At 33.6% G+C, this 25,700-nt stretch overlaps 2 protein-coding genes across 4 annotated transcripts in view; both read right to left on the minus strand.

The window, feature by feature from the left end:
- Liprin-gamma (liprin protein kazrin) overlaps window positions 1-25,700 on the minus strand; it is a 159,014-nt gene that overhangs the window by 91,636 nt on the left and 41,678 nt on the right. The gene's annotated exons all lie outside the window — the stretch shown is intronic.
- Window positions 40-24,941, minus strand: LOC143198636 (uncharacterized). The gene is made up of 10 exons (XM_076407978.1): window positions 24,814-24,941; window positions 24,590-24,757; window positions 21,793-21,996; window positions 19,448-19,604; window positions 16,942-17,157; window positions 12,404-12,629; window positions 10,081-10,264; window positions 9,803-9,989; window positions 4,959-5,080; window positions 40-303 (listed from the first exon to the last, which is right to left on the minus strand). Exons 1-10 carry the CDS (start codon window positions 24,886-24,888, stop codon window positions 40-42), a joined length of 1,803 nt encoding a protein of 600 aa, XP_076264093.1. The 5' UTR covers window positions 24,889-24,941.

A 25,700-nucleotide genomic window follows, 5' to 3' on the forward strand; every position in this document is an offset into this window, starting at 1 on the left:
GTTCGTTTATTTCGTACAGTCATCATTTCCCCATCATCGTCAACTGATAACGGTTCTCTCGGAAAGTGTTTTATCTAATTGCAGCGGTCGATGGTCCTCTTGATGCGGCGACGGCGAGGATCTGACGACTTTCAGATGGGTTGAAGATCGCTTTGGCTGCTCGCCATCTCCCTCCACGCCGGAAGACGCTTTATTTGTTTCGGATATTTTCTGGGTGACCTTGGGCAGCAATTCGTTCGTGGCAAGGTCATCGAAATAAACCGATTCTGGCGTGGTTGTGGCGGATGAAGAGTGTTTTTTAATCTAAAAACATAATTTCAGCGTTTATATAATAATATATACTATATACATATAATCATTTTAATCTGCAGGTATGTTGTATATAGGTGATTCGATCCCGACATCCATATAGTATTCTTTGTCATGTTTTGTATCATTTTCGGAACATTTGTTACCACGTCACCTTACCCTCCATCTTATGTATTGCATGAAAAATACCTGTTTTTGAGTTGGAGTGTTTATGGGTATTTATTAAGACCAACTGTATATGTGTTTAGAAGACAAAAAATGATAAATATCTTTTAAAAACTGTTTTATTCAAGGAAAGAAGAAGCGACTTGTTGAAGGGCGATATAAAGCTATACTGAGGATTTATTTCTATTAGAAAATAGACTATACCTATCTCACTCGTTCACCCATACAGGTGGTCCTAAAACAAATTGCTCAGAAATCCTATCACATGGCCGCGATAGTAATAGATTTATTATAATCTATTCAAAGTTTTTTTAGTAATGCATCATCGATATTTGTGACGTCGAAGTATTGCAGTGTTGTCGAATTAACTGTGACTTTTAATTCATTTTGGCTTTGACACAAGAAAATTATAATCTAAATAAAATAATTGAACAAAAATGTTATCAAATATAATTTATTTTAGCATTATAGTACATCTAATACATATAATATCGAAGGACTTAAAAGTACAATTAAGAACACAGGTATAATAGACCTTCAAGGTTAGATTTGTTTTGTATAAATTTAACTCCTTTCCACACCATCCATGAGGTAGAGTTTCTATGCTCGTTTTTTTATGTAGTGTTATCCCCCTGGAGGCCTAATCCACCTAATTAACAATTGTATATCTGAGAAAATAATTTTACTTTCATTCGAGAGCATATTTACTTTTTACGTTTAGTTCTTGTTTTCTTCGATGGTGTGTTTACTTGGTAAGTCATCTTAGTATCACTGCATTTTTATTTCTTTTCTTATATTATTTTATGCCTTTAATTAAATTCTTCTTAAGGTAATGTCTGGAAGTTCCATTAAACCTTTCTGAGGGTTATCTTTACACCATTTAAGCCCTATACCCTGTAAGAGTGCATGAAAGTATGTCTTACGTCCCTCAAAAAGCTACATGTCTCTAATTATTTTAAGTATAGTTTCCAGAGAGACAATTTTCTCTAAAATAATTTTATTAAATTATGCTTATATCGATAAAGTAGTTTGTGTACTTACTGATTTTATACATTTCTTATATTTGATCTCGAATAGAGCCAATATTAAGATGGTCAAGATTCGTCACCCACTTTGTATGTAGACGGGTCTTCTTGGGTGAATCTAACATATTATTCTTCATCTCGTAAGCAATGTTATTCATAGTACCCAGAGTAATATTTAACACGGCAGCAACCCGTTAAAAAACATTTTCAATAAAATAGTAGGATCTTATATTATTTAATATCATCAATAATTACCTCTCTAACGGAATTTACCGGCAAAAAGGGGCCTTCGTTATCTCATTCCTTTTCGAAATAACCTATTAAAGTCGCAATCAATTTGTGACCCTGAATATTTATTGTTTTCGGCATTTTCAAACAAAGTAATATATATAACAGAGCAACTTAAAATTCATGAAAATAAAGGGTTAAAATAATGTTTGTCGGTTTATGACCTGTAAAAATTATAACTAATATTTTGAGTAATTTAGCGTACATCGGACAACCGGACAGTGACCAGCTGTCAGACGTATGCAAAATTCTTGAAAACAATAGTGATAAGAGGTTTTAACTCCTACCTATAAATTATTGCGACTGTATAATTAACTGTAGTTTTTAGGTATAGTATAATGTTAAAATAAATTATATTTGGTAACATTTTTGTTCAATTATTTTATTTAGATTAGAATTTTTTTGTATGTCAAAGCCAAACTGAATTAAAACTCAGAGTTGATGCGGCAACATTGTAATGTTTTAACGTCGCAAATATTTACGACGCATTACTAAAAAAACTTTGAATATACTATATATATTGTCTGCCCCCTAAAGAAACGGTCACGGGATGTACGTGGTCGTTGTCCCATCTGGAGAGCTTATGATGGTTGTAAAATTGTTTATAAATATCGATTGTACTCCCATCCGTCAGTTTGCCTTTCAAGATATTCGAAATGGCGCTATTTCTACCCAAATTTCAATGGTATCCCTTTACGGAATAGTTTTCCATACATTGGTGACTCCAGATGCCAATAGTCTATGACTAAGTAACTGAGCTATTATAATCCGCCTTTGGTTGCCACCGCAAGCTTCTGTCCAAGTTTTAATAGGCTATGTTAATTCACAGTAACTTCAGTCCGCCTTTGGTAGCTTTACACCTTGAATTGTGGTGTATTTGTCGGAAATCCACAGACTAGAGGTATTTTTTGATAGCTTGAATGTTTCTGACTTGGAATAGTTTATGGCTAGGGATCTTTAAGCACTTTCAATCCACATTTGTTACAGTTTCAGCTGTCAATTAATTGAATGGATTTTAAAGAAAAGACCCTTATGATCTCGAAATCCTACCGACTACATTAGTTATAAATTGTGAGGGGGTTGAGAATACAAGAAATTCTTGATTTACGATTCAACAAAGGGGAATTTCGATATGATCATTCATTTTCTTTCTTTCGATTTGGAGTTTTGTAAGACATTTTAGGTTATATCTGTTTTTTCCTATATTTGTGTATAAGTTTAAAAAAAACTGTTATGACGTTATTTTTGTAGCATTCAAGATAAATATTTGTTTAAATGCAAAAACATAATAAGAATATTGTTTTCCACCGCAAACAATATTAATTATTATTGCCAGCTTGGTTGGCGCAGTGGTAAAGGCGGCAGGACGGTCCTTGTCCTGGTACTGTTGCAATAGTCGCGGGTTCGAATCCGGCTGGGGCATGGTCGTAAATTTATGTTTGTCATTGTTTAATATTTCTGATTGTCCTTAGGCAAGAGTGCACAATCTGACAAGGATTCCCAGTCACGCCAGTAACCAGGCTGGACAAGACCGGATGACTTCTGGGATGATTTCTAAGTTGGTCACTCGCCAGTCGGTCGGCTTGCCGATGACCGTGGTTCGGAGCCCATGTTAAAGTGAAGTCCAGTCGAGATAAACCCTCGTTGGTAAAAGGAGACTTTAAAATATATTTAAAAAAATTTAATTATTTTCCAAAGGATTTTAATCTAGCGCAGAAACAGGTTCCCGCCTGTTCCGCCCTCAGATGATTTAGACATTCTATGGATAGGAAAGGTTCATCGAATGAGAACATCGTATGAAGTATTCAAATTTGAGAAGTGGAAGAAGTTGTTTCCTGATTAAATATCGTCTAGTTCACTTCGTTATGAATAATTAGTTGTAAGAAGATTTACTGAGCAAATATGTTAAGTATTATGAGTGTTTGATTGCATCGTATTTTAAGTGAACTTCAATTATAATTAACTAAGGGGTTTAAAAGGAGATAGTGACGGCAGTTTAACACTTACTGACATTACTAAATGCAAACAAAAAGACTCTAATGGCAGTTCCATTTAAGAACCACCAAAAAGAGAACACAACACAAAATTGTTAACTTTTAGGGTTTTTTTGCAGTATGTACAACAAATTAAGAAACAAGCTTGGTGGCGAAATATTAGAGTTTAGCAACACTTCCTAGATTTTTCACGGCAGAAATAAGCTGTAAAATAACAGATCATGTAATTTTGATAAGGTGAAAAGTGATAGTCCGTAGAATAACGTGTTTGTAAGGCCCACTCGTAAATTGTACAAAAGTTGTTAGCTTATTTTATAGGAAGTTTTAAGCACAATTTCGTTACTTTGTACTTACTATTTCTGCCAAGACTTGCGTAATGTAATATATTCAGTTTAATAATTAAAATGTGCCTAAATAAAATAATAAAGAAATAATAAAAAGTACCTGAGTAATGTAATATGTAAGTATTAAAGTAAGTACATGGAGAAGTGAGTTTTGCTCTGTAAGCCCAGCTTTATCCTTTTGTCTTAGTATTATTTGTTAACAATCCCAAATTCACGATATTTTAAAAAACCGGGATCGAACCACCCTATAACACCTTTAGAAAGAAATGAGCCATTTCAACCTTCAGTATAGAATTTTCACTATCATTTTTGTTTCAAAATTACAAAAACGCATGAGTGAGAACTATTTTTAATGGTACAAAAAGTTTTAAGTGTTACAATATTTTTCAAAATATATCTAGTTAATTGATAATGAATTAAAATTAATAATGAAAAAACCGCAGATATTTTCGAACGATAACTTTCAATGTGAATTAGCTCAACGCATCAATGAACTTATATTTAATGAATTTTTAGAAACTAAATGCTCTATTTAGTGTGATATTCAGTATACAATCTATATTTGGCTCTGAATGACCTCTTAATACAAGGTATTTTCGATATCTAAGAAAGCAGCTAAGGTGCTCAACATGCATGTATCAAAATACAAATAAAAAAACTTCAATGAAACGTGTATGCTTCCTTATTGTACATTGATGCTCGTACTTTGAAAAGAAATGCTTTGAAATCCCGAAATATCTGACAGCCCTTGCAAATAATAAAGCATAATAAATTTAAAACATAAATTAAAAAAAAATAAAAGCAACAATTAAAAACACAAAATAAAAACTCACTAATACTGGTTGTACCAAGTACAGAAATCTGCTTAACATCTGAATATGCTGATTCTGATCGCCTATCGTTTCTTCGTTATTCTTTAATTGTATTGACAGTTCATTATTTAGTTTTTCTAATTCTAAAAAATAAATCCATATTTCATAAGATATTATAGGAAAAGCTAGAAAATCTAGTCAATAGAACAATTAAAATAGCAATTTCTTAAAATGATATAAATATAATTTATTCAGTATTTCTACCTAAAATAATAGTTTTCCATTTAGTTTTACAGAGTTATTCAGTGTATACAGACCTTAGTTATGGAACACTCAAATTTTCTTTTACTACAAATTACTTTGATTTTCGTTTAATTTAAATATATCTGATCCGATGCCCATCAAATAATTTTATAAATGTACGTTGATGCTACTCTGTTAACAGGTCAATTGACAAGTCCCCGGCCTAACACCTAGATGGCGCTACTAGGATTAAATCCATATGTTTTTTAGTTCGCCTCAATCCTTAAAAATGAGTGTATAAATTTGATAGCTGTCGGATCATTAGTTTGTGAATTATAACATTTTGAATGAAGCAACTTTTGTTATTGTGAAAAAATTGATAAAAAAGAATTTTGCGTCTTGATAGAATATTGCTTTTTGAAAGGAAAAAATACAGTGGAAGCAAAAACTTGGCTTGAAGCCGAGTTTTTGGACACTGCTCCAGGAAAATTAACTATCAAGGGTTGGTATTCTAAGTTTAGACGTGGTGAAATGAGCACCGAAGATGGTGAACGCAGTGGACGTCCAAAAGAGGTTGTTAATCACAAAAACTTTTAAAAAATCCACAAAATGATTTTGACTAACCGTAAGTTGAATCTAAATAAAATAGCAGACAATCTAAAGATATCAACTGATTGTGTATACCATGTCATTCACGAATATTTGGGTATGAGAAAGTTCTATGCAAAGAGGGTGCCGCGCGAACTCACTTGACTCACTTGACCAAAAACAACGACAACAAACAACCAGTTGATGATTCGAAGCAGTGTTTGAAGATTGTCAAGCGTAATAAACCTGAGTTTTTGCGTCGATATGTGACAATGGATGAAACATGGCTCCATCATTTTACTCCAACCGACAGTCATCCGAGTGGACACGATAAACCCGCTCCAAAGCTTGTGAAAACGCAACAGTCAGCTGGCAAGGTTATAGCGTCTGTATTTTGGGATGCGCGTGGAATAATTTTCATTGACTACCTTAAAAAAGGAAGGACCATCAACAGCGACTATTACATAACGTTATTGGACCATTTGAAGGACGAAATCGCCGGAAAACGGCCACAACTAAAGAAAAAGTAAGTACTGCTTCACCAAGACCATACACCGTGTCAGAAGTCAGTGAAAACGATGGCAAAAATCCATGAATTGGGCTTCGAATTGCCTCCTCATCCACCGTATTCTCCAGATCTGGACCCAGCGACCATTTTCTGTTCTCAGATCTCAAAAGAATGCTCGTTGGGAAGAAATTTTCGTCGAATGAAAAGGTGATCGCCTAAACTGAGGCCTATTTTGAAGTAAAGAACAAATCGTACTACAAAAATGGTGTCGAAAAGTTGGAGGGTCGCTATAATCAGTCTATCACCCTTGAACGGAATTATGTTGAATAAAGAAAACTAATTTGACCTGTTATATCCAAATTGTTGGTTTTGGATTTAGTGATTTAAATGTGGTGTCAGTTTTGATGTTAACGACAGAAAACTACCTGGAGAATCAAATGATTTCGAGGGCAGTGAATTGTAAGATTAATTGGACATAAACCTAGCTCCAGATTTGGATCCAATTTTTTATATTCTCAGTTGCTTGTTGTAATTTACGTGTGGCTATTGTTTCCGATAGCAAGAATCGCAGTGTTATCCGGAAATATAATCATCGTGATATTTTCCATTTGTAGTTTATCACATAATAGAGTAGGTAGAGAATTGGCCCCCAATAGACTTCCTTGTGGTACACCTGGTTTTAGTTCCTTTGTGGGTTATTATATGTTGTTTCGGTAATATTTTATAACTTATGGTCAAGGATGTCATGCAATGCCTTATCGAAGGCTTGTGCTACATCTAAGAATATAACGGAACATACATTTTTACCTTCATAGGCTTTTTCAATTACATCTGTTAATTTATGAACATCAACTACTGAAGGTTTGTTAATAAACTCGTGTTTTTTTCTCTCTATAATCGGATAATATTTAACTGTAATTGTAAAAAAGCTACGACAGTAGCTCGCACAGTTTGATTTTTATGCAATTAGATAGGTACGTAACGGCATAATAGCTTTATTTAGGTTGGAAAAGAATTGAAAGTCTTTCACAAGTAGTTTTTTGTAGACTATTTCTGATTTCTTTACTCCCTAAAAATTATTTTAACTAAAATAAGAAAAATCTCTCTTTTTAGCAATACTCCATACCTTTTGGTTTCTTTATCTGGTAAAGCTTTGATAAAAGTGCACAATTTTTACCCTTTAAGGATTTCCCAAAAGTAAATCATATTCATAATAATTATATTTTTACAGATTAATTAAGTTGCGTTTCTCGACAGCTTTTAAAACTCGTTAATGAACGAGGAATCACATTATAAATTTAATATCAAGACAATCATCACCCCCTGATCGTGTCTCGTTGTATTCCTGAAACGAAAACAGGCACGTGCATAAATTTGACTTGTAAATAGCCCCTTCATATGTAATTAACTTTCATTGCGCGGTGAAATTATGGCTGAAACTATCGAACATCCTCATGAATAACAAATGTTCTCGCGACACTGACGCGTTCGTTTCGCGCTGAAATCGTGGCCCCGGCTTTCGGAAACGGTTGCCTTTGCCAAGAGGTGGATTTCTATCACGCGACAGATAATGATAGAACAACCGCTGCCAAGGCAGTATGGTGTGCAAGGAAGGTCTGTTGCGTGACTTAGTTAGGGCCCGACAAATGTTTAAATTCCAGCCGTGGCATCATGAACGAATAGATTCTTTAATATAACGTAAAATCGATTTAAATTCCGCAGAATACGGACGAAACCCGTTAATTGGATTTTTTGTGATTGGAACATATGTTTACGAATATAACATTGAAGGGATATTGAAATAATGAAGAATTGAAAGTGAAACAACTATTTGTTCATAGTGGAAATGTAGTTGAATAATTTTTTAATATGACATCATCATCACTATCATAAATTAATATGTCAACCATAAAGCCAATTTGAACCTATAGACTGCAAATATGGAGTTGTACTAAAACATCACACCAACTAGTAATCCAACGCTACCAAAATAAAGTTCTACGATTAATTAAACCAAACCAAACCAAACCAATGCTTATTGCTACGTAACTAACGAAAGACTGCACGGTGACCTCGAAATTAAATGTATAAGGTGACGAAATACGGTGACTAAATCACAGTAACTTGGTAGTAATACAGCTACTAGACAACACGCATGAAATCAGAAGATTAAAACTAGCCAAACCACACGAACTTGTATAGTTTATAAATGTTATTCTTACCTGTGAACTGAATTGAAATACATAATATGTGTATATTCACAGATCATTTCCCTTAACATCGAAGAGAATAAAAAAAAACCGAAAAGAGTCATAAGGCTACAAGTTAAATATTGTTATCAGCATTTGTCCAACCCATATTAGAATCTAGAAGAAGAAGAATTAGAAATAAGTACAAATATTTTTTCAATGAAGTGAATTGAGAGGTTAGAAAACTGAAAATTATAACGCATGTTTCTCCACAGATATTTTTCAAACAGATAATTATGTGTCTTCAAATTCATGCTGATAAGAACCAGGCACTATAACATCAAAAAGACCAAGAACTAAGTGTATATGGTGTAATATGGCAAGCAAGAATTATTATATATATTTTTATGATTCTGCTATTATGTTTTATTATCTCAATGTTATTTAGCGGCGGAAGATATTTTAAATCGTTTGTGTGCAAAGCTATCTTGTCATTTATTGGCAATAGAATGTATAAAACCAAATTTAAAGAAAATTCTCATTCAGATCTTATGTCAACAAATTGTGATCTTTAAAATGATTAATTGTGTACAACTTACTGAGCAGAGGTAATATAATAATAAATAGGTGTTGCTTGTTCTGGTGGATGCGAAATATTGCAGAGAGCTAAAATAAATATGCATGGCTACATATAACATGGATAGTTTCCAATAAAGTCCCCATAAAACATATATGAAACGAAAAGGTTGCAAAATAAAAATTGTAACATATAATTACCATATTAAGAAAATTCAAATATCGTTTTAAGTACATTTCAGATAATGAATTGTTTTTGTCATTTTTAACTTTATACTTTATAATATTTAAAGTAATAACAGTTATGTGTCAGTTATATCAGTCATATAATCAGTTATCAGATTAGATATTGTTTTTAATATACTTAACTAATAATTAAATAAAATAATCCATTTTCAATGTAAATATTGTATTAATGTATATCGGGTATATATTTTTAATACTATTTTTTAATTGTCCACTATAGTCTATAAACCTGCTTAGCGTGCCTTCAGATGGATTACATGAAAAAAAAAATCGGCTACAACTTTATACCTAAGGAGATGGATCCTAAGTCTGTCTATTGTGTGCCCTAATGTTTGAGGTTGTATTTATTATTTTACTTATACAATTTTACTTTACAAATAAATATGATATTTGGTGACTGTACGTTACACGACAAAAATCTTTAAATTTCATAAATTAAATCATAACGTAAATATGAATGAAAGCAATGCATAATTGACATTGAGTGAGGCAAAATAGAAAATACCGAAACCTACCCAATATTTGTCTTTCTTTTTCGTTAATTTGTTTCACGTATTCCTTTTCAACTTGCATCAAACTTGGTTGCTGACCAACTAGCTGAGCGTAGGCTTCTCTAATCACTTGTAAATCTTCCACTTGCAACTTGTAATCATCGCGCTCTTGTTTCAACTTTTCCTTTTCGATAAACCTCTGTTTTTTCACCTACAAATAGGATTTCGATAAAAAAAGAAAAAATCCAAGGGAAATAAAAATGCAGGAAGCTATTGAAGACGTTGACGAGTCTAGCCCTTGCCTGCTTCAGTTCCTGTTTCAGCGCCTTGTTACTGGCCGACGCGCTTTCATTTTCGAGCCGCAGCTGGGCAATTTTCTCCTGCAACAGCCGCCGCTCTTTTTTCGCAGCTGTAATTTCCTCGTCGGCGTCTCGCCGTAACAGCTTCCTAATGACATCGGCCTCTTTTCTGATTATTTTGAACAGTCTACGGTCGAGATGAAGCAGTCAATTTCTAATTAAGGGCGGCTTTATTGGCGAAGCGATAGAAGGTTAGCTCAAGAGATAATTAAAAGGCAAAAGCGTTGAAAAGGTTTTGTTTCTGATTTTTCATTTAAAGTTCCCGTTTCAAATATGTTTTTAATAATGTGGTTTCCAAGAGAAGCGCTCGAACTTTAATAGATTATAGCGGGTATATTAGTGAAGCGACAGCAACTTGTAATTTAAAGTTTCCTTTATCATGACAAAATACCTCAATTACCTTAGAATATGAAATGTGTAAGTTGAACACAAAAATCTCTAATGAATGGCTTCACATTTAAATGGTGATACGAGAACAATATTAGTGGTAATTTTAACTTGACCAATATGAATTAGAACTATTCATATCAATGAAATAAGTTTAGGCGCTTTTGTGCACTCTTATTACTTTTTATTTAAAAAAATATTTATTGGGAAATATTATTACAACATATATCAATATATTAAACGATATATCACATTTCTTTCCACATTATTTCCCATCTTTCTGGCAATATGTCCATGCCGTATTGAAAGAACGACGTTACAATCAAAACGATCCATTTCCTGATCGTCTATCAGCCAAGCTATACTGTGTCGATCTAAAGAATTGGTAATCCCAATCTATTATGCCTGTTGAATATACTGAGTGAGGCAGAATTTACCATTCGAACCTCAACAGCACATCCTTCCCAACCTATGACTAAGTGTTATCATGAGAGGGAATGATGTTGCGTGCAACGGGTCACTTAACCGACTCAACTGATTGATTCAACTGACGTCGGTAAAGCTTTTCAGTAACAATTTCACTCAATTTTAGCAACTCGTAATAAAATACAGCTCGCTAACCCCCTATAAACACAGCAACACTATAGCTTTGAATACTCCACTTTAATTTGTATGCTAATAGCATTTCAAAACTAACCTATGATTTTTTGCACTTGGGATTGCCGTAGTACATCTAGTTTTTATCATTAATCTCAATAGACTCCATAAAACTCCTCATTCGTGCTTGGCAGACAAAGAAGAGGTGTTAAAATGGTTTAATGAGGTATTGTCAGTCGATTTGTGTGGTAACTAGTTTCTCTCCTTCTGGATCTTCTGCAAACCTTGTAAACGTCCAGAAACAGTTGATTCATTAACTAAACTGTTTGACTTTACTGTTGTTGTCCAATAAATCGTGCAATTAATTGTCTTAGGATTTTTTGGCCCCCTAGGCCGATCTTTGTCATGTAAGTAATTAAAAACAAAACCTAAATTGGAATATGACGTAGAAGCATCACTATAATTAATTAATAATAATGTGACGTGTTTGTTGAGCTTTAGTAGAATATTCGTTTAAATCAAGCAATGAAACAAGTGAATGTTAAAAATGATAAACATTCAATTATTAGCATCTGTATATAGTGAAGAACTCAATAATTCTAAATGGAAAACTGTGTGGTATGTAGTGAAATGTTAAAACCATCGAATCTAACAGCAAAGCTAGTTTGTTTAACAGTTTTTTACGTTACGATATTTCACATTTTTAGCAATATTAACACAATATATAAAGAAAATTTTAAACACCTATCTTCTTGAAAACGGTAGCGTCGGTAGCTTGTAAGATAAAAACGAATATGCTTACCTCCTTATCTCAGACTCTGTGACTTTTGAGAACATAATGAAACTATTAAAGTTATTATTTTGATACTTGGTCTAACAAACATTTCTTTAGATTGTGTAATGTATATAATATACTCGATACTGAAAAGTGTAAAAACAGGTGTAGCAAAACGACAATCTTAAAGTTGACATCGTTCTATAAACATCAATGTCGTCGTCAGTCCTCAGTCCTGGAAAATGATTTGACTTCACCTGCCAATAATTTAAGCGCAAAATTACGATGCCCTTCAAAACAACAAGTATAAAAAACACAAAGTTCATTTTGCACAATTTATAATACAAAACCACGAAGCAAGCCATCATCATTACCAAAACAACGGAAAGATCCGTCTAATTAGAAGCAATTTCAAAAAAAAAAGGAAAATAAATCGAACGTAAAAAAACGTGGACGAAAAAGGAATAAGCAAAGAGCAACCTCATCTGATTACCGTTGAACAACTACCTAATTTCTTCACGATTGTTAAGTCCCCAGGTCGACGACGGGGCCCCGTCGTGGCTTCCGGCGATGCGAAAAGCCGCCCTGACGCAGAGCGCCACCCGATCGTCAGGCGGCATCTTTGTAGTCGAATCCTCCTCCCTTTTCAGTCGGCTCTTTTGCCGTTTTGTCATTTCCAGTAGGACGCAAGCTTCGGAGTTTATTTCTTTTAACATCTTGCAGATATAATTTCCTTAAATATATTTAAGGTTTGAAGACAGACACTTAAATTATATTACTTAAAAAACGATTTTAATTTACAGAAAGAAGTGGTGACTCATTACTGTTCTAATTTAAACGAAACTCTAAGGTCTAAACACCTCAATCACCTGGTCTCTCAGTCCCACAAAAACGCACCGATTTCTTTTAACAACCAGAGCCCTATTAGTTCCACTACTCAACATATATGTATACTCTTTGTCATTACAACTGTATAATTCAACTACATATTCCTATTAAAACATACCTTTCTTTAAAAAAATACTTAGAGTAGCTCTCTACAGAAAATATTACAATATGCCGCAACATCGACATCGAATAGAATTACAGCTTTATATTCTTTTGGAAATTCTACCAGAAATATTATTGGTATTCACTGAATAAATATCATAAAATACATAAATATTATATTTACAGAACAATCCAGATTCACGCTATATCCAACACAGCAAAAATTGAATATAATTGAAAATCAAGGCACAAAAAAATCAGAATAAATAAATAATTCATTACAGAAGAAGGCATTTTACATAAAATCGCTACTATTAACAAATTATGGGCCCTTTTTCTCAAATTTCTTAGCTATTTTTAATAAAAGAAATGAGTGAAAAAAACTAAAGTGAATTTTAGAATTCTATATTATACGCATTTAATAACAAATAAAAGAGATCGGAATAACCCGCCATCAAAAATTCATAAAAGATAAGCTAGAAGAAATAAGTAGAAGTATAAGTAGAAGCTACTACACTAACCGGAAGTTGCAGAAATCAAAATAAAGCTATCAGATCAATTCACGAAACTCTTCGATGCTATAAAAAGGTAAGTGAAAAGTATGGTAAATTTTACAGCTCTACATTATTTTCAACTGATAATAATAAAATGTCCATGTGTCATTAATTATAATCCATAACTTAAAAAGTCTTTATAAGAATTATTTAACAAACAATAGAATACAAAAAAAAAATAATTGGAAAACAGCTTGCTCAAAAGTAGTTTGAGGGAATGAAGTGTTTATATACTTGCATTTGTAGTATCATTTAAAGCATCCCAACTTCACCATTATAAAAGCATCAAACCTTGAAACAAAAAATTAGCTATTTGTCGTGGATTTCGGAATGTCAATAAATTATTAGTTAGTTATTTCAAAAGAAAAATAGTAACAGATGTATGCTAAATGATTTTGTGAGCCTTTGGTATGTTTCTATAATACGTCACGCCAATTGCAAGACGTTGACCTAATGACTTGACACCGTCGGTTCTTTGGCATACGGAGATATGTCAAGGATTATCATTACTACATCTATTCGTAAATAATTAATGTAACTAAGAAAATATCAATCGAATTAGTTGGGAAATAATGTCAGCAACAATTAACAATATCCTGGAAAGTTATTCGTTCATTTGTCCATACTTAAGATTAACTGGTTTTTATACACAACCTAAACCATGATTTAATGAGCAACGATGAATATGAAGCAACGAATCAATTATTGCTGAATGAGCTGAACCCAGATACAAGAGACAAGTTATGTTGTTTTTATATTTTAAAGCATCCTACCTAATGTTCTAGAACCTACTGCTTAATGTGATCCCCGAACTACAGTTCTCAGAATGAAGACTAAAGACTGGCGATCTTGGCTTCTGTAATTTGGCCGATTTGACTTATTACTTCGGCGATAGATGCCGCCTTCCTCTCCTGTATTACTGATCCCAAGTGCTTGAACTCCAGCACTTACTTTAACTGAATCTTGTCGAGATTTACAATAGAAAGCGATGCTTCAGTTGCCAATACTTTGACCTTTCCTTCCTTAATTATCAATCCGTATAGCTCTGCAGCACGAACTATATTATAAAGAATGCTAGTTTCGAAGATCGGTCCAAACTTGATTCAGTCTAAGTCCCACCTACCCATTTTGGCATGTTTCCTCGCTAACTTTTTCTCGCCTTTGTATGATCTTCATAAATACCTTCCCGATAATTGATAGGGCACTTATATCTCTATAATTCTTATACTGTTTACTGTCGCCTTTTTAGACATATACAATAATCGCTTTCTTTCAATACATGAATCTGTTGAAACAACATATCACCCCCGACCTTGCTCATTTCTGTCGTAACTTCATCGACTCCAGCGCTTATACCACATTTTAATGATTTTAGAGGTAAACTAAAAAATAACTAAATATAGGATAGTCTTTTAATATGGACTAGAAACAATTCTCAATAACAAATAATGGAAAGACGCTTCTGTTACATTCATTCGCCCTAACATCGCACTGACTCTACCTTCGTTATTTCAGTGCGAGATAGATATCGAGTAGAGATAGATAGCGAATAGAATAAGACGTTCTCGTTTCACCGCTGCTTAAAAATTTCGAAAGGTGGGTAAAATAGTATTTTCTCTTAAACAAAATTAAGGCTAAATATTGTAACAATATATTTTATTTATAGTATATAAGTTTAATTTTATATTTTCCAAGTGATTAGTTGTTTGTAATATATGACTTGTAAAGAACAAACTGAAATTTATTTCCACCAAAAATTTCGAATATGGGCTATCACTATAGTGCTAAATATGGGCTAGCCGATATTCAGCTACTAGTACTTTGGTGGCTAGACATCCGTTTATAGTGTTGGCTTATTTTAATTCTTTAGAATGGCACCGATAAGTCAAGAGTCAAGGAAAAATTGTGATGTAAAACTAATGGTTAACGTCATAAAAATGGGTCTAAGAAAATGGATCCCTAAATGCAGCAAAATCTTTCAAAGAACCAAGAACGACTTGGCAATGCTTGAGATTAAAAATGAGCTTACCTTAGAAGAAGCAGCTGCCACAACATTAGGTAGGAAAGCAGTGACAAGTTCACAGTTTTTGTTTTATCGGAAACAACAAAAATATTTTAGTTGAATATGTTTTGACGAAAGTTTTATGGATTGACAAGGGCTGATCTTTGCAGAATGGCGTATATGTTGGTAGAACGTAACAACTTGCAAAATTCATTCCGTGACTCTAGCATAGCAAGTAAAACATGGTTAAGGCTATTTCTGAAAGGATACAAAGATAAACTGTCATTTAGAAAGCCGACAAGAAGGTCATTTGCAAGAACAATTCGTTTTCAACCTTTGAACAATATCTACGAGAAAAATAAAGACAAAGAACAAAAAAAGTCTACAAATAAGAAAATAAAAACAAGAGTAATTTGACCGAGATACTGAGCCAGATGCCATAACAAGGAAAGAAGCTCCTGACACTGTAGATGCAAAATATATTCTGCCAGCAACTTTTTTTTCAAGAAAACACAAGACCAGAACTCTGGGTTAAATGCTTGGGGTGTGGGCTTTGGGTACATAATGACTGCGCAGGGCCAGGATTTGACAATTGGATATGTGATTTTTGCAAGTAAAATAATTAATTTGTTACAAATACCAAAGTTACTTGATTTCTCTCCGACTCGAGCGGATTTACCACATTTTAATGATTTTAGAGAAAAGTAACTAAATGTAGGCTAGTGTTTTAATATGGGCTAGAAACAAATCTCAATAACAAATAATGGAAAGGCGCAAGCAAGAAACTATTCTTACTAGATAAACATTGTATAAATGTTATTTTCCTACATTTTCAATTCACATTTATAGCCCATATTATAGCGTAATTGTTTCATATTTAGCATCTATTTTGCAATTTTATTTAATGCTCAATTTTGACAAAATAGTTTATCAAGAAGTTCAAGAAGTTATTACGTTCATAAAATTATGATTTGTAATAGTTTTTACTTTTGACCCAAAAACAAAACGGTAGCCCATATTTAGTCACTTTCCTCTAGTGTCATTCGCATTTCGTCCGTTTTTGGCTTGCCATCAGGAAATAAAGTTTCTGGTATGTCCATTACTTTCAGCTAGGGGGTATGCAAACTGAATAGAAAATATTTCGAGAGTATTTTAGCCAAAAAATAAAACTTGTTGAAATAAATATCTTATAACTCATAGATTATGTTATAGCTTATAACACCTTGTAATTTAAACATTTTGACTAGACACACTGTACTTACAAATTACAGACTGACAGATATAAAAGATAATTTTTAAGTCTAATATTCCTTTTAATAAAAGTCGTTGCATTTTTTGCATCAATTATTCTCAGTCGTCGCCAATCTCTTCATTTATCACCTGCGTATCCCGAAGAGGCGAAAAGAAAAAAAAGCCCGATCAATCTCGCCGCCATCGCACGTATCTCGTATAAATCGGGACCCCCCGATTTCCCCTCATTTATGAACCTAATATTTTACCTTCGTCCTTCGGACACGAGCTGTTGAGCTCGCGTCGTAAATTGTGCAGGATTTTTTCGACGACCTCCGGTTGTGCCGCCGCGCCGCTACCGACGGTCACCCCGTCGCCCCCCGTGAGCTTTATTTCATTTTCCAGGGCCGCCTTTTCCATTCCGACGCCCACCAAGTAGTTGCAGGCCGTTCGTTCTTCGATCGGCATCGAGTAGACGTAATCCGCTGAAACATCACATGATTACGGTGGTCTAGCTGCGGAGCACGAAGTTATTTTCCCCCTCCAATGCAGTCAATTGGATCTCTCCCGCGTTGATAAATAACACTGCCCGATAATGAAAGAATTTTGCACTCAAAATAGTCTATATCAGTATATTCTTACATGCTGATTTCATAAATCACCATAAAGGTACTGATTAACTCTAGTTTTAGAGATACAGGAACGTTTTCTACATATTACATTTTCAGATTTGTGTCAACTATAAAAATACCAATAATCTAATTATTTGAAGGTTATTAAGGATATATATTGCTGAAAGACACAGTTTTAGGAAATGATACTATAAATAGGCTATTGGGAAATGAAAATGTCTCCTCCGTAACCTTAACTAACATGTTGTTAAAACCTCTCCCGTCAAAGCGGCGTTGGTTGTGACTAATTCCCGGTTTCGTTAGATGCTCAACGACAAAATAACGATGCGAAGATCTGGCCACTATCTCCTCCATGCAACAGTACAACTATGATACCAATGAGCAATGTGTAAAAGATCGCATACAACCTATGGCGACTGGAACTACTTGCGGAATACTAAAAAGCCAGAACATGTTTCAAATCGTTTCAATCTTTAAAAACAGACATGGCATTCCCATGATGAAAGTTCCAGATTGGTTTAATTCGCTGATGATAGCGATATATATGTTGATGCAGATTTTGAAGCTTCTAAAATTCTTCATACTATACTTCGCATTGCAGGGCCATATGACTTGAAAATGAATGAAGAAAAGACCAAAATGTTGATATCTGACGGGCTGCCTACTATTCTAAAGTCTCAATAGGATCGAGTAAAAACAAATACAGAAGTTCAAGTACTTGGTATCAATAATACAGAATAAGATAATAGCATCTACTGCTAAAGTATTAAGCCGCTTACTAAATATGTAGAATTTAGTCGAGTTTGCCATATGTGATGTCAAGTGATGATGATGACGCAGAAAATCTCGGGATGGTGTGTTTTGAATTTTTTACATAAACGTGAGATGCAAGTATGTAAATTACGTCAATAGCTACCTAATTGCATTATTTTGGTATGAACTGGGATCCCATTTTATGAGTTGGTAGTAGATAATGGAAAAAAGTTTATAGGAAGAAAGGTTGAAACTCGACAAGCTTTCAACATTCCATGACTCTGCTTTTAATGAAAAAGATGACCAACTACTGTCTCCAGTTCTCCGGAAAAAGGCCGAAGATCTAGGGTTAAATAACAACGATGGAATCTTCCGCCAGAATGATATTAGTATCTGTTATTAGATAAAAGGCAACAATATAAAATATAGATGTCATAAGAAATATATTAGGGTATTACTAATCATTTTCTCTCATCAAAATTATATCACAAAAACTAGAATTATATGTTTCATATTCACTTGCTTTAATCTAAAATTAATAACATGACTTATGAAATTAAAAAAAAACATTATTGTCTATTGGGCAGTGTTATCATTTACATTTATGTCATGAAATCACGAATAGATATGTTTGAGACTTTATACATCAGCTCCAATTGTTCCTAATATAATCGATAATAAAACATTTTTCAAATGAAAATGCTTTTAGAAGGGCGACCCGTCATTTTTAACACGTATTAACAGACATCTTGCTTTGACATATTACAGTAAGCATTGCTGATTCCATAACAGCATTTACAAATTGTTGAAAATCAATTTGTTCTTCAGAATTTTTTTAGAGATTTTTTGAGAAATCCATGCCTTTGATGCGTGTTTGAATAAACATCGTTGATATGTTAACCAAGAGTTCTGAATATGGAATCAAGCTTGTCCTTCAACTGAACAGAATTTGTTTCAACAAAAATTCGTTTTTCCTTCGTTATTTTGCAACTAAAGCCATTGTAAGTCACTAGTGAAAGTATAAAAATATCAATACACTGCATTGTAGACAGGAGTTATAAATTTCAAGAGATGTATATTTAGAAAATATATGGGATTTCAGACTTATAACGTTCACTTGACATAGGAATGGAAGCCTAATGACCAGACAGAGCGAGGAGAGTTTGTTGAGTGGATTATTGAACAACAAATGTATCGAACAAAAAATAACTTCGCTAGATGTCATGTTAGAGTTAAGATAATCCACATGTGATTGTCAAAAAACAAAATGTCATGTGGAACAACATGTTATTGTTAGAAAAAATTAAAAAATTAATTTTATTAAAATTAATTCACAATAGTTATTACATATTTCAACTACAGTCTTATTAGTGAAGTTATCCTTACGAACCTAGAGCGTTTCTTTCCTCTTCTATTAGTAACACTCTGTGACAAGATATCCTGAAACAGTCTAGCTTGCGCTTCAACATGGCGGTACTGTCTAACAGCTTCATAAACAAATCCACAACACGCAGGTCCATGACGAAATTACCGAAATTAACGCTCATCTAAAACCACCAGTTTCGATTTAATAAATAGGATAATATCCGCTTTCATCACACAACTACTTAGTTTAATGTCTTTTTAAATCCTGGCTGATACTGTTCAGGTAGACTGTTGATATACTATTATACTACTAATATAAATATAAACTGTTGTACTAATAATTTTAAGATTTAACTCAAATAAAAATGTTTTGGTTCTAATTGGTTATTATTATTGATCCTTGTTTAATATTTTAAAAAATCTAAAAATATTTTTAAATATACTAAATGTGTTTGAAACACATAGGTCATATTTATCAATTTTTAATTTATTGCTCTAAAACTAGTTCGAACGAAAATATAACAAAATAGTGAATTATTTTTAAGTTTCCGGTCTACGAAACAGATTTTTCTTTGTAAAACGATTGGTCTTAGTTGACGGCTGCTGGCAATCTCTTAATTTGAAGTTTGTAGTAATATATGCATGTTTCTTCTATTATCACATGCTGACGTAATAAATCGATTTTGTTTCGTTTATATAACCATCCAAAGCGCCGTCGCATATTTGTTTTTAATTTACTTCATGTTTAAATTTTCAAAATAAAGTCGTAAATACACTAGTATACAGTACATGCATCTAGAGTGTCCGCTATGTTAGGCAACTTGTGTTTTTATTATATATTAAATAAAAAAATCAGGATGAAAACGACTGGATCACTCGTAGAAGTGATGTATTATGCGTTACAGAGAATATCATAATCTATATAAAATGATACATAAATTATAGTAGTTATTAAAACTAGTTTCTAGTTTCTGAGTAAATAAAATAGTTTGTATTAATTAATAAATCTTAAATAAAATTGTAATGTTATTTTAACCATGAATGAACTCAGTAAATAAATTAAATTAGCATGAATAAGTCCTCCACATTGTTTTAAATCAATGAAAGAGTTTTATAATTAAAGTTTAGAGTTAAATATTGCACCTTCAGGACGTGGACATCCGATACTGAGGCAATGTCCTCCTAATCAGTTTATCTTACGTAAACATGTACCCATCAGGAGTGAATGTCAGACAATTGAAAATTGGGTATGGTGTAGACCATATCTCCTCTAGTTATTTTTTTTTTATTTTTAGAGGTCTTGTCACTTTTTGAGAGATATTCCTAAGTGATTTGAAGAATGTAATGTCGCTTATATTTATTAATAATTTCGTCTTATTGCTAATTTTGTAGATCATTTATTTAGAACCCTTAAGTTCGATAAGATATACTTTCGATTTTTTGATCGGTTTTAGTTTATGGTACGGCGCACACTATCACTACCGTATTCTTCGCCACATTCTGGACGTTTTTCGAACAATTTAGGTCCTACCGAACACAGAGAATTGTCTTGCGACCAAAACTATTTGGTCTTGGAGTCGATCGGCTTGCTTCGCTAGGTGATAACCATGCGGTTACGGTTTTTAAAATATATCCGCTTTCCATCACCCGTCACCGTTCGATGCAGAAATGACTTTTTATGATTCCTTGGGCCACATTTAACACCTCTGCCAATTGTTTTTTAGTTTGGCTTGGGTCTTCGTCCAATAACTCTTGTAGTTTCACATCTTCAAACTTTTTCGGTCTACCAGATTGTCCTTTATCTTGCACATCGCACTTTTGAATTTTCGAGATCACATGTAAGTTTCTAGCAGCAAACAATGCAGCTTCCTGTAGCTTTTTCTTTTGATTAAATAATAAAAATAATGCATCCAGCAAATGTACGTTTTCAGGCACGAAACTTGATAATTTCAAAGAGGTATATATACATGACAGTGTTAATTTCGCAAAATATAACTTCTATAGCTTTGAAGCTTGATATCGTTAGAATAAAATGACATATATATCAAATCGTAACACTGCATACTTAAACCTAGCGACATCTAATCTGATCTTGATACTATTAACCGTTCTTTATTTATTATTATTAAACCTGAACAAGAGATAGAGCGTTAAATAACTGTCGGAGCAATACCTAAACATTTCACGTTGAAAACGTCTACTTTTCCAACGCCTAATACTAACACGCTGATCTATCTAAAAGATATCTTTATGGGCCCCAAACCCGCACACAACCCATGTCAAAGCCGATTCAAATAGACAAACCCGATAAAACATCCCGACCCGCGGAACTGTTTGACGGCGATAAACACAAATATTGCAAACACTAGCCTGTTGTCTGGCGTAGTCCGCTAATTTGCCAACGATTTGCCCAAGCACGAACTCCTGGTGGCGCAGACGGCGCATCATGTCTTCGTCAAGCCGCGTCATGCGCTCGTGCAGCAGGGACAGCGTGCTCTTGATGCCGGCCTGCTTGCAGAACTTGCTCAGGGCGAGGTTCAGTGGCAGGTTCGTGTCCAGAATGCATGGCGTGCACTGAAATTAATCGAAAAATCGAACTAGCGGGGTCGAGAGGTGAGACAAGAGAAATTACTTTACGGAGGGGCAGAGGGGGAGCGGGGATAGAAGGGAAGGCGCGCTCGTGAGAAAAGTTTAAGAGAAGGGACTACCCGGGAGAAAGCCATTTTTCATTTTTATAAGCTGCCTATGCGTCTCGATAAAGTCGACGGGAACTTTTTCAATAATTTCTTGCTTTGGAGGCAAAACATCCCGGGCGGAGAACAAAGGAACACAACAACAATGCGAGGAAATGGGATTTTCATTTTTCGCTCAGTCGGCTTTACTGGTTAAAAGCAGCTTAACACTTGACGGGAAAGAAAATGGAAATTAGGAACTATTGATTCGGTGATTTATCGGGAACTTTTTATTTCGTATTTAGTAATTGAACGTTGATTGAAACTAGTTTAAAAGTATAATAATTCAGGAAGAAATACGAACTCAATATAGTACTGAGGAAAAAGTAATTTAGGCACTTCTTAATAAATAATCAATTAAGCTTTTGTGGCATTGAGTAAATTTGAACACCACAAGGTCACTTTCGTGATATTTTCTTGTTTTCCTTCTAAAAAGAGAAGGATGTGTAGTGCTTAGGGCGATGACTGCTTAAATGAACACATGTGACAGAATTGGTTTGCTCTTTTTCGCTCCAAAAATGTTGCTAAATGTGGCTTTCCAAGTGAAGTCCACCATACAACATTAACACTGAACATGTTTTGAAAAACGAAAACTGAAACGAAGTGATACTGTGTTTGGTGTGTCTGGAACGGAATTATTGGCAGCGAGCTGCTCGAACTTGACCAAACTCTTATCAAAAATTGATAAGTTCGAAGCAAGCAATTAAAAAAACCAACTAGAACTGTTGTCTTCCACCACGAGAAAATAGTACCACATACATCTTTTGTGACTCAGCAAAAATTTAAAAAGGGGTAACTAGGAGGCTTTAATGCATTACCATATAGCCTGAATATAGCCCCGTCCGACTATCAATTTTTTCGATCTCTGTAAAGCTTTATTAACAATGGAAAGTAGTAATTCTATTTGGCTGATTTAAAAATTTGTTTTTGAAAATCTATCTGAGTTCGGTTTTTCAGTCAGAAATCTCAGAAATCGAAAATAGCAAGAAATAATCATTCAAAATGCAATACCATATCAAACAAATACATACAACTTTTAAATATTAAAATTTGTATGAATAAATTCATGTTGAAAAACATTTGAAAAATGAACATACTTCTCCGACCCGCTATTTTAAATAAAAGATATATACCTAAAAGATATATATCTATATATACTATAAAAACGACCTCATCCATAGCTGCAGTCATAACTTTTGCCCCCATACGACAACACCCACTCCACCCATTGTTTTTTTCGCCGGCTCCTCATGCCCGGTTGGCGGATGCTATATCCCCATATTTAATGCAGTAGCTGTAGCAACCCACAGAAGTCAACTGTGAGGCGTTTTCGGTTTAGTGTATTGGTAAGCCCAGAGGCAGTCATACCCTAATACATAACCCGGTCGAACTTGTCACTCGAGGACAAGTCTCCGCGATCAGGTATGCGTCATGCATTCCACCGCCTGGCTTTAGACCAGAACAAAAAAGACGAATATAAAATCTGGACTTGATGATTGAAAGAATGTGGTATGATCCGATGAATCATCGCTTACATTATCTCCTACAAACTACCGGGTTTCTGTATGAAAAAACTCCAAAAGAAGCCTATGATCCAGACTGTCCGCATCCTAGATTTAAGCATCGGAGAGGTTTTGTGATAATTTGGGCAACAATAACGTGGTATTTAGCTGATCCTCTCATTCACAAACCATCTGGATAACTGGGAATGAATATTTCGACATCTTCAACGATAAAATCTTATTACAGTTATATTGATACCAAACACAACGATATTCCAAGATAATAATGGGCCAATACACACAACAAAAAATGTCCAGTGTTGATTTAAGAACATCAGAATATCATCGAACATCTTTTTTGGTCAGTATTACTGACTAAATCAATCATAAAACTGTTATGGGGAGTTTTAAAGCAAATATTGAGGAGTAGATTTCCATATCCGATATCATTGAGGAAACTGGAGATATCTTGGTACAAGAATGAGAAAAAATTTGGTTGGAAACTATTTAAACACTTTAGGAATCTATTCCGCGAACAAGTGTAACAGTTTTAAAAAGCAACTGGGGGTTCAACACTTTATTAATAAATAAATATTGTATATATGTCAGGTGTTCATATAGTTTTGTCCATTGCGTATTTACTTCTATTTGGGTATTATGTTTTCAGTCGAAATTGGAACATTTATAATGAAGCAGACTTAAGGATAACATAACCTTGACATAAATATAAAATCATGTATAATGAACCCTAAAATTTAATTCACAATGTTGGTACATATTGTCAGGGGATATAAAGATAAAAAAACAGTCAAATTCATTTTTATTTTGATAAAATTTAAGTGCTGAGCATAAAGAAAAAAGGAAAATAGCCTGTAGAATATTGAAAATCAGAATTAATAACGATTTAGAATTTAAAAACTGGAAATGGCTTACTGTTTCCGACAGTTCTTGAATTGTTTCCTTTTTCAGCTCCTTATTTATGTAATATGCCAATTGCATTTTCTGGTTCTCCAGTTGTTTTTTCAACGCGCAGATCGTCAAATTTTTGTCGTCCAAGACTGAGAGCAACGACTCGTTCAGGTTATCTTTAATTTTGCCGCACTATGCATTGAAGTTATCAGAATAATATATTTGAAACTTTCATAGTTGTAAAATACCTCCAAATTCGGTGCTTGTACATCACTGCTGATTGTAATTTGGTGAACAAAAATGGAATATAATGATGGAAACATGGCGGTGAAGTTGTCACTGTCAGTTGTTATTTTTTATGAACTTAATACTACTGTCATGATGAGTAAATTATTTAAAATATTTTATCATCGAATACATTTATAAATACATTATTATACTTTATCTTATGCTAATAAATGCTAAGTAGTAAATGTTGCATGTAATTAATTCATCGACTTTGTAAAAGATGGTACTACTAGCAACTTATTTCTCGAGAGTGAATGTAGAGTTGCCTATAAGAAAATGACCAAATATGTAGCTTCGAATGATCTTATAAGTAAAAGATTTCACTACAAACTTAATTAGTGCCAACTTTTTATAAATTCTGGCTCATATTTTATTGAAACTCAACTGCAATCAGACAAGTAATTACTGTTTGCGGAAGTATTACGTATTTAAAATTATTTTACCATACGTCGTTTTAATTACTAGGGATTCGACATCCAGTAATAGTACAGAGCTATACTCAGCAGAGGATACGCCGGGCAAAATTGTTTTCTAGCATTAAAATCCCGTATTTATAACCTGTGTATGTGTACAAACTTGATTAAATTTCGCTCATCCAGTTTTGCATTAAATGAGATATATTTATAATTAGGCAAATTAAATTTATTTATTAAAAACCGTAAATTAACTGAAGCTTTTTTATAATTTTGCGTGCAGAAATAATATTTTTAGGTAATTCAAGAAATAATGGGAATATATGTTGATCGGAAGGAGCAATAGCAGGTGGATAACACCTCCCATTGAAATGTTTCAAGTTTTTGGTGACATTTTACATTTCAATACATAGTCAATGCTTTTGGCCTATTGA

The sequence above is a fragment of the Rhynchophorus ferrugineus genome, unplaced genomic scaffold (assembly GCF_030347505.1).
Source record: "Rhynchophorus ferrugineus isolate W39M unplaced genomic scaffold, kcgeb_rfMv2 rfM6, whole genome shotgun sequence".
NCBI lineage: Eukaryota > Metazoa > Arthropoda > Insecta > Coleoptera > Curculionidae > Rhynchophorus > Rhynchophorus ferrugineus.